This window comes from Gymnogyps californianus, chromosome 5 (genome assembly GCF_018139145.2).
Source record: "Gymnogyps californianus isolate 813 chromosome 5, ASM1813914v2, whole genome shotgun sequence".
NCBI classification, from domain to species: Eukaryota; Metazoa; Chordata; class Aves; order Accipitriformes; family Cathartidae; genus Gymnogyps; species Gymnogyps californianus.
In genome coordinates, this window is record NC_059475.1 from 7,880,744 (window position 1) to 7,890,962 (window position 10,219).

The following is a 10,219-nucleotide window of genomic DNA, read 5'->3' on the forward strand; positions in this document are numbered from 1 at the left end:
TGTCACTATCTAGCCGTAGAACAAACAAATAATAGTAAAAATTTCATACCTCCCCCCGGAAAGATCCATTGTCCTGAAAACATTATAGAATTTAAAAAAAAAAAAAAAAAGTAACGGACTTCTGAGAGACATTCTAGTGACCAAGAAACTTTTTTTTTCCTAAATGAAGCAACAGATTTTCAAGATTTTTTGTTTTATTTAAAATAATTAACAGCTTCAGTAGCACTGATTTCGGGGGGGGGGCGAAATAGCGTCGCGAAGGCACCTGGGAATAAAAAAAAATACAACTAGTGACTCCCTGAGATTGCCCTAGTCTGGTAACGCTGAAAGCTTGCCCTATTGTAATTAGCTAGACCTCCTGAAGTCCCTAACCGCACCCGCGGGGGGGGCACGGCGCGGGGGGGCGGCCTGCTGCGCCCCCCGCGGCCTCCGCCGCCCCACTGCAGCCGCAGCGGCGGGGGCGCTGCCGGGCGGCGGGCACGGCGGCGCTTCCAGCGGGGCACAGCCCTTGGCTTCACCGACTTTCCTCCGGGGAGGAGAGGGGTTTGCACAGCTTCAACTCCGACTTGAAGCCCGACTTGTCTCCAACGCCTCCGCTAATTCTCACACGCGGCAGGCCGCGGTCTGCCCTTAGAGCGAGCGCTGCTTTCGGTACAGTGCGCTCGCCCGGCACCGCGCCTGGCCCTTCGCGACGAGCGGAACAGCCCCCGACATCACCGCCCCCCGGCCCTTTTCCCCCAGCGCCAGCACCACCCGAGGACGGCTGCGCTTCTCTCCTCCTCTCCTCAGCCGCCACACCGGCCAGGCTGCCGCGCCCCGGCCGCCGCCTTCCCAGCCCCATCCGTGCCCAGGAGCGACGACGCTGCAGATGAGCCCCCCCCCTCACCAGGCTATGCCCGACCCACCCCACGGCTACCACGAACCGCCGCCCTGGGGTACGGGGGAATCGCTGCCCCGGGGCCGGGGCTGCCGCACACCCGCCTCCGCAGGGAGCGGGCAGCGCATGCGCACCGCGACCCCCAACCCGGCCGCCGTCACGTCGCGCACGAGCCCACGCTTGGCCACGTGACCTCCACGCCCCCTCCGTCCGTCCCTCCCTCCCTCCCCGCCGTCTTCCTCCATAGCGACCGGTGTCGCCGTTCCCCATCTCCAGCCGGAAGTGCCGCTCCGGGCCGCTCAGCGGTTCCGCTGCTCTATGGTGAGGCGGAGGTCGGGCGGGGTGCGGGGCGGTTAATGGCCGCTACAAGCAGCGCCGCCGTCGCTGGGGGAACGCGGAAGTCGGGTGCCGGTGTCCCGGCACAACGGCGGAAGGAAGTCCACGGCAAGGTAGAGGGGCCGCGGCCGGCAGCGGGAGGGGAGGTGCGGGGGGGGGGGGAGCAGCGCTCCTCCTCGGAGCCGTCCGCGGCCTGCGGCTGCAGAGAGCCCTTCCCCGTGGCGCCCAGCCGGCCTCGGTCGCGGGTGGGCCCGCTGCTTACCTCCCGCCCTGCTCTCCGCCTAGCCGGCCTGGCAAGCTGGCCTCCCCGAGGGTTAGTGCCCTCCGCAAAAGGAAACGAGCAGCCGGGCTTTCCGCTGGCCTAGCGCAGGGTTCTCAACACGCAGGCCTGGCTAGGGGCTGTCAGCGCTTGGATGAGGGTCTGCCGTGCAGTGCTGTGCAGCTGCTGAACATCCAGCGTAAAGTATTCAGACATGGGGTCACATCTGCAATTTCAGGACTATTCTTTCCCTTTAACTTCTTATAACCCAGTGCTGCCAGTATAAACTGTAGTTTCCTCCACTCTTTGTTTCTGCCAGCGGCAAGACGCTAGAAAACCCTTGCTGAATCTCTGCTAACGCAGCAGGCTTATTGTGCACAAGTGCTTCGCTGTGCTGATCGTCATCACTGTCTTCTGCTTTAAGTTATCATGTTTAGTGTGGTAAATGCTAATTAACGATTTCACAGGCGTGACTATAAGCCTTCATTTTAGTATTTGGTTTTTTAAGCTCTCTCCAGTTTCCCCCAAAGAGAATTCAAAGGCAAAAAGCTGCGTACTCCTCCCAAGGGGAGGAGGGAAGAAATGCATCTGAAGCTTCTACCAAGAGTTCTTACAAATCAGGTGGATGAGATACATAACTTATGTCACCAGCACACCATCATTTGAGCAAACTGTGGTGATAGATTTGATGTGCTTTCCCTCTGTTTAATGTAGTGGTATTTCAGGTAGTGTAGTCAGCTGTCAAAACAGATGCCTGCCAAGGATAGCATTGTAATAATTATTTTCTGTTTTATAGAAAACAAGTTATTTTTTAAATTAGAACATCTTCCAAGAGTTCTGACTTCTAATACATCTGCAAATTTTGAAAATTCAGATCATCGCTTTTATATTGAACTAGTCTGCTTCCTCATCCACACACACAACCCCCACCTTCCACAGCAGGAATCAGTCAAAAGTGCACGTTAGCATTTGACGCAAGCTTGGTGCGTAGCCTGTAATAGACTTCTTTGAATAGAGTTATTTGGTATTAGCTAAATTGCTGTTAAAATGTTAACTCAGCTGCAGTGAGCTTTGATCGTACGCAGTTCCAGTTACCTGAGTTTGAAAGACAAACTTTGTGCACCTAATGAAAAAAAGATTAGTTTTGAGTATAGCTGGCTCAGTAAGATGGTAAAGTTTGACAGATGGTCTTTTAAAAGAGAGAAAAAAAAAAAATCATTCAAAGTCAGTACCACGGTAAAAGTATGTAAATAGGCAAAGGCACTGGAACTTCTATGTAGTAAAACTTAACAGAACACTCTCGGTGCTCAGCAGGCACTGAGAATAAGAATTTTTAAAACTTCATTGACATCTACACTTTACTCCTTATTTGTATTATTCAGGGCAGATCTGAAGAGCTGTGTAGGGTCAAAACTTCACGAGAGGTCTTAGTTAACTTAGAATACAGAAATTTCAGTGAAGAAGAATTCAGATAGCCTAGCAATTTAGGACTGGACTAGTTCTAGTCCTTAAAATACAGGGTTTAGATTTTGACCTGAGAAATCAGTGTTAAGTATCAGAATACTTAAGTCCTTCTATTTTCAGATAACTTGCAAAAAACAGAACCAAGTTTGCTTTATTTTCAGAATGAAATACACAGCCTTTTTTGCAAACTCAGGTGTTTAGAACGTTGTACGTCTACATTCGGGACTCTTGGTGCCTCTATTATTCTTGCTTTAATTTAAATGTGAAAGCTGGAGCATTCTTAATGATAGGCTGAGAAAACTTGTTTAAGAATAATTGTTCAGTTATACTCAGTTCTGTCTTGAATCAGATATAAAATTAAACTTTAAAACAAGTTTACTGGCCTGAGTATAGCCCAGCATATCATTTATATTTGGATCAGTTAAATCACTAGACAGTAGCATGTCCTATGCAAGACCTTTAAATTACTGTGCATACAGTTTAATATATGGAAATGTGTTGTGTAATTGCTTCAGATGTACACATATGTTTGAGAAAAACTGAAGTATTACAATCAAGAGGATTTCTGCTGCAAAAATGCTCCAGGCAGTGGCTTTTCAGAGTAATTTTAAAAAGCCTATTAACTTCTCATTGTTCTCTGTTAAACTTTTGCATTGCTGTGTTCATATTTCTGTATACTGGATAAACTTCCACATTTCATGTCATTAGGTTGTGTGTGATGCTATTTGCTTTTGTCTTATTGAAAGCAGCACCCAGACTTTGTCCATTATACAATTGGCTGATGCTTTTATTGATTAAAAAGCCATATTACCCTGTTCAGTGTTTAGCACAAATAACTATGTGTCGTGGTTTAACCCCAGCCGGCAACTAAGCACCACACAGCCGCTCGCTTGCTCCCTGCCAGTGGGATGGGAGAGAGGATCGGAAGGGTAAAAGGGGGAAAGAAACTTGTGGGTTGAGATAAAACCAGTTTAATTATTAAAAGAAATTTTTTAAAAATTGTAAGGAAAAGGGGAGGGAAAAAAAAAACAAAAACAAAAAACAGAGAGAGAGGAAAATAAAACTCAAGAAAAACAAGCAATGCAAGTGAAAACAGTTGCTCGCCACCAACTGACCAATGTCCAGCCATTCCCCAAGCAGCGGGCCCCCCCCGCCAGCCTTCCTTCCCCCCCTCCCCCCCCCATTTTATTGCTGAGCATGACATCATACAGTATGGAATATCCCTTTGGTCAGTTGGGGTCAGCTGTCCCGGCTGTGTCCCCTCCCAGCTTCTTGTGCACCCCCATCCTACTCGCTGGTGGGGCAGTGTGAGGATGCTATTTTCAGTACAAATCCAAAACATAGCCCCATATAAACTACTATGAAGAAATGTAACTCTATCCATCCCAGCCAAAACCAGTACACTGCTTTTTAATTTGTCTGATTTTGTCTTTGCAGAGTAGTCTGTAGGTGAACATTAACATCCCAGTTAGGTTGTATTCATTGTAACTGAAGTGCTCAGAGGTTTTGAAAGCAAGTGAATTCCTTTCTTTTGGTAGAAATTAGTCCTTTATGTTGCAGTAGAAAGTAGTGCAACACGGGACCAGGCTCTGATCTGTTAGGGCCAGCGTTGGATTTGCAACAAACTGTAGCATGGGTGTGAGACCACTCTGCAGTAGCTAGCTTTTGTATTTGGTAACTGAATTAGTGTTTAAATAACTGCCCGATATTTACATCAAACAGACATGGCACTCAGGTGGAGAGAGCTGCACGCAAAGGCCACATGACCACAACAACTGCACACATCTAGAACCACCAATCTTTGTGTGTACCCCAGGCTGTTTCTTGAAAAGGCTCAGGTTCATTCTGTGTGCGTTGACTTGCACCTGGTATACATGGGAAGGACACACAGGACAGCACTGTTGGATGTGAATTGCTAACTGACATCAGACAGCCTGTGCAGCCTACCTTCAGCAGCCTTTTTTTCCTAGAAACTACTTGGAAACAGGATGGGTGAATTGTTTAGCCATCAGCAGTCTCTTCCTGTGGGCCGTCTTCGCAACTGGTCTTGACTAGCCGGGATTGTGCCAAGAGAGGGGGCCCACAGGAAACTGCTGAGCAGAGCAGGCTGCTGTCTGAACAATTCATCCACCTCATACCTTGCTCCCAGATTGCTTTTGAGAAAGTAATGCTACTAAACATTTTGAATTGATACTTATTGTAGCTGGAAAAAAATGTCCCTGAAAGGAATATAAGATGCGTGGTTTAATTCCAGAATTAAATTTAGTGTATTTTTAGTCTTACCTAGACTAGAAGGCTATAATTTCTTTACATGTTTTTTAAATTACTTAAACCTAGTCTGTCAAGCTTACAGATGAAGGTTTGCAGCACAAATCTGATTGATTTTAATGCTTTCTCTAGGGTGATCTTCATAGAAACTACTAAAGACTTCAAAGAATTAATTTTAGGCAAAATAAGTGAAATAAGTTGTTCTGATAAAGTAAAATGGATCCTTGTTCGGTTGGAGTTCAGCTTCAAGCTACCAATGAATGCCATAAGACCTATTATACCCGTCACACTGGCTTCAAGACTAAGCAAGATATATCTTCATCTGATCTACTGTTACTTCAGCTTAGGACTGGAATAACCCTTTCAGAGAACAATACAATCTGCTTCCACCATGCAAAAATTTACATTGAAAGATTTGAAGACTTACAAAAATCATGTTGTGATCCCTTTAATATACACAGAAAACTATCAAAGAAAAACTTACGAGCAATTGACTTAGATGATGCAACTTTTCTAAGTGCCAAGTTTGGACGACAGTTTGTACCTGGTTGGAAGCTTTGTCCCAAATGTATGCAGATAATAAACGGAAGCGTGGATGTTGAATCCGAAGATCGCCAAAGAAGAAAACTTGATTCAGACGTATGTATATGGATTAGTTTTCCCGCCCCCTCTAAGTTCTGCAAGCTATTGGAATTGGGCTTCATACAAGTCCTACATAAAGCAATTAAGTTTTTTAACAGAAATATGAAAGGATGTAGTCTTTTAGATGTGTGGGAGTTTACTGTATTTAAACCTTTATTTGGAGGACCTTAAAGAATCCTCTTCCCTAATTAAATATTATGGCCTTTTAAATTTGAATGCTTGTGTCTACTAGGGTGACTTACAACTCATAAGTTTATGTAAATACCAGACTGCTGCTGGTATTTTAAGTTGTTACTCAAGCCTTGCAAAAAACAAGCTCATGTGCTTAAAACTGAACACTGCAAAGGTTGCTTCTAAGGATGTTGAGATAAACTTCTGGTTTAGTCTTTTCAGTTTAAAAAAAATCCACTTTCTCTAGCAGTTCATTACCAAGTGAACCTGCACTGAAGTGAATTAAGTGTACTCTTGTTGTGGTGTCTGAGCTGTGAAGGCCAGGGCATTTGTTCAGGGGCAGTAATGAACTAGTGTGGGAGGATAATGCTTTAAGTGCTGAGTTTGGAATACATTGTTGGATGCATTGTTCAAGAGGTATGCAGGTAATCAATCAGCAGAAGTGTGGGCAACCAAATCAGCAAGAGCTCATCCATATATGCCCTGTAGCAAAGCAGAATTGCATTCTAGGAGCTGTTACCCCTTTCAGCCCCAGGGCTGTTGCCCAACTGTATTTTGCAATTACATGTCAGTATGATTAGGAGACTGATAGGGGGTGAAATTTGAAAATGTTGATTAAAACTGCTACTGTAAAGCTTGTACTGTTGGGTTTTGAGACTGGTACAGTTCTCAAGTCTTAAAATTATTATACTGAAGGTGTTTCTCCTGGGAAGTCCAGTGCTTAGAGTCAAGGTCAACAATTTACCTAAGTTGTTACAATATCCTGGCTTGACTGGACATTTTCTTATGAATTTAGGTTTGTATTTGTAATTAAATGAGATTTTGTCTTTGTTCAGGGGCGTACAGCTAAGGCTTTAAAGTCTCTACAGTTTGCTAATCCAGGACGACAGACTGAATTCACTCCTGAAACCAGTAAGAGGGAAAAAAGAAGGCTGCAAACAAAAAATGCATCATTTAATTCAGACAGGTGAGCTGTTTTCTGTATTTACATTATCTTTAACTTTCACTTCAAAATAAAATAGCCTTGATGGTCAGTGTCCCTTTAACAGTGTAACATTTTCTATATGGATGTTTGCATGTTTATGCATTGCTTTTTTGTTTTTGAGGATGTTAAAGCTCACTCTCATTACCAAGATGAACAAAACAGAAGATAAAGTATTAGCATACAGTCCATATTTCAGGCAATTAGAATACAAACAAGTGTTTGGTAAGGCATGACTATACTACACAGATCATAGATGAAGCTATTAATTTATGCATAAACTAAAATTCTGATAATAGACTAAATTTGAATACAGTAAGATCAAGTATACTACACTTAAAATACTGGAGTTGTCATCTTTCAATAAACTCAGTAGTTACACTTTGTAAACAAAAGTGTGCAAGTTAGGACCTTACCTTCCTTTTAAAAAAGGAAGTTGGTGTCCAAGTTGGACAATACTAGATAGCAAATTACAACCTTCTAATGTGACTGATTTTAAAATCACGTTTTCTACAGAAGAAAGGTGTATGCAGCTGAATTTTGTCTGTCACTTTCCACTAAAAGTTTGGACCAATTCAGTCTTATCCTAATACTGAGAGTGATAGAAATCCCAGCTTTAACTAGTCGTAGAATATTTGTTAAAACGTGCAGGAAAGATCACATTAATGCCTTTACCCTGCTCTCCATCTAAGTTTAACTGTAGAAGACAGAAAGAGACACTAAATGCGCTGCTTACAAGCTACACATCCTTTTCCCCCATTTGTTTCTTCTACTCAATTTTGGCACAAGTTGCAACCCGGGAAATTTAGTTGAGATGTCAGGAAAACTTTTTCTGTGTATGTAGTAAAATACTGGTTCAAAAGTGTTGTGGCATCTCTGACGTTAGGGCTATTCAGAACTCAACTAGATGCAGCCCTAAGCAACCTAATTTGAGTTGTCCTGACTTTGAACAGAGGGTCAGACAAGGTGACTTCCAGAGGTCCCTTCCAAACAGAGTTTTTCTGTGATTCTGCAGTTTAAACAGAACTGTTACAGAGATGGGTAATGACAAAAGCATAAAAAACCCTTCTAAATTAGGTTGTGTGCACCCTAAATGATTCTATATGACCTCCTTTGAATTACAGCTACACATTACAAAAGAAAAGTAAATTAAGGGAGCATTTCACATCATCTGAAAGGTAAGCTGAAGTTTACATCATAACTAAGAGTATTCATAAGTGCTTGAATAAGTGTGCTATTGAAGAAATAATTTCAAGAACGGGAAGGTTTTATTTCAAAAGCACTATAGTGGAGATACAATTAGGACTGAGAAATGTTGTCAAATACAGTAACATATATACATCTTTTAAATGAACAGAGTGTTAAAATGAACACCTGAAGAAAGCAAACTTCTGTCCACAACTATTAGCAGCTTGGCATCAAAATAGGTGGATTTTTTAACACAGAAATAACTGTTGTTTTTCATTATACAGGCAAGTTATACCAGCCAAGAGTAAAGTCTATGATAGCCAGGGACTACTACTTTACAGTGGGATGGACCTCTGTGATTGTCTTGATGAAGATTGCCTGGGATGTTTCTACGCTTGCCCCAAGTGTGGCTCCAACAAGTGTGGAGCTGAATGTCGCTGTGACCGCAAGTGGCTATATGAGCAAATTGAGATAGAAGGAGGAGAAATAATTAGAAATAAGCATGTTGGTTAGTGTATATGCACGTTATTTATCCCAAGTATATATTCCATGCTTTGATTAAACACAGCACATTCATTATGTAGTGGTTTAATGAAAGCCATTGGAATTTATCACAATCCACATGATTAATGTGCTCACTTTCACATTCATTTTCAGTATGATTATGGAGATAATCGTACTACTGTCTTTTCACACTTCAGTCTACCTTGTACTCAGTCTTACGAGTCATCCAAGTAAGTTCTCATTGAACAGTCTTTCACTGTATTTAAGTATAAGGTGTTGAATTGTCATGTGATATATCCTGGAGCTACTCACTATTGTCATTTACTGTTTTGTAGAGTGTACCATCTCCATGTATCCCCATTTTTCCTTCTCTAGTTCAGGATCTCAAGGTTTTGAATCTGTTTTATGTGAAACACACTGAAAGTTCTCAGTGAATTTACATGCAGTATTAATAAAGCTCTCTCCAGTATTAATAGTGAATGCTATATCTTCTATAGATGATCCCAGCTACATCTGAAATTCAATCCTGTTCACTTAAATGGATTCAAAGTCATGTAGGAGTTCAGATCCCATCCAAGTTACTGGGATTTGAGATCAAGTTATCCTTAAGAATTCCAGCCTCACTGTTAAAGTGTTACTAAACTGTCAAGGCATTGAAAAATATATTAAAGTATTTCATTATGGTACTGTTTTGTTGGTTTCTATATAACACAATTGAAATAATTTCACTCAGTCTGTATTTGTTCTCAGTCTGTAACTGGACTGGAACTTCAACAGCCCTTTCCCCTTTTTTCTTTTTGCTTGTTTTTAAGGTAAAGGTTTACATGCAGCTGAAATGAATTTGAGTGTCTGTTCCCGAACTAAGAATATCCAGACTGCTACAAAAATACCCCAGTTTTTTAATTGAAATTGTTTGGTTGATGCATTACCTATCCTCAGAACATTAAAATTTTACAATATAACAAGATTTATGGAAAAGAGATTTTATAATTGAAATCTTAGTAACATTAAATGATATTCCGTGGTATTTTTGTTGTGTTTTGGATAAATTTCCTATTTCTGTGATAGACTTGGAAGATCTGCATGTTTATTGGGTCACATTTATTCAAGAATACTGTTAACTGTTGATTTCTAAAGACTTACTTGGTAAAGTTGTATAATCTTGCTATTTGTTTAGAGTATTTTCTTTTCTGATAAGTGTCATGAAGGTTGCATCGCTAAAATCCAAAGTTATGCTTTGAGTTGTACTGACATCTGCTGGTCCTCGTAAGTATAAGCAGCAACTTCTTACACTACATTTTTATTCAATCATCTGCTACAAAAATAAACAGACTTTTTTTGGTCAGAGCATTGGCTGCTCTTCTAGTGGATGTCTCTCATTGACCTTGGATTCCAGCCACATGTCATAAGAAGCATCATTAGGGAGAGCAGCACGCTCTTTTACACTTTTCCAGATAGCAACACCACAACTGAGTAATAGCCATGGCTTCCCTTACATGCAAGTGGCATTTAATACATTTTACTTTAC

General features: G+C 42.1%; 1 protein-coding gene across 2 annotated transcripts; it reads left to right on the forward strand.

The window, feature by feature from the left end:
* The first annotated feature begins 1,212 nt into the window (after positions 1 to 1,212).
* ARL14EP (ADP ribosylation factor like GTPase 14 effector protein) lies at positions 1,213 to 9,578 on the forward strand. Of its 2 annotated transcripts, XM_050897325.1 has the most exons (5): positions 1,213 to 1,326; positions 5,337 to 5,843; positions 6,854 to 6,984; positions 8,124 to 8,177; positions 8,472 to 9,578. In XM_050897325.1, the coding sequence occupies exons 2-5, from the start codon at positions 5,421 to 5,423 to the stop codon at positions 8,698 to 8,700; spliced, it is 837 nt and encodes a 278-aa protein (XP_050753282.1). In that variant the 5' UTR covers positions 1,213 to 1,326; positions 5,337 to 5,420; the 3' UTR covers positions 8,701 to 9,578. The 2 variants fall into 2 exon arrangements, with proteins under 2 accessions (XP_050753282.1, XP_050753283.1); XM_050897326.1 differs by lacking the exon at positions 8,124 to 8,177.
* The last annotated feature ends 641 nt before the right edge of the window (positions 9,579 to 10,219 follow it).

Bases quoted from the DNA above. Each gene is read 5' to 3' on its own strand.
- ARL14EP (XM_050897325.1), top strand. From the start codon at position 5,421: ATGGATCCTTGTTCGGTTGGAGTTCAGCTTCAAGCTACCAATGAATGC. The intron at 6,985-8,123 runs GTGAGCTGTTTT...TTTGAATTACAG, and splicing joins GCATCATTTAATTCAGACAG to CTACACATTACAAAAGAAAA. The intron at 8,178-8,471 runs GTAAGCTGAAGT...TTCATTATACAG, and splicing joins CATTTCACATCATCTGAAAG to GCAAGTTATACCAGCCAAGA.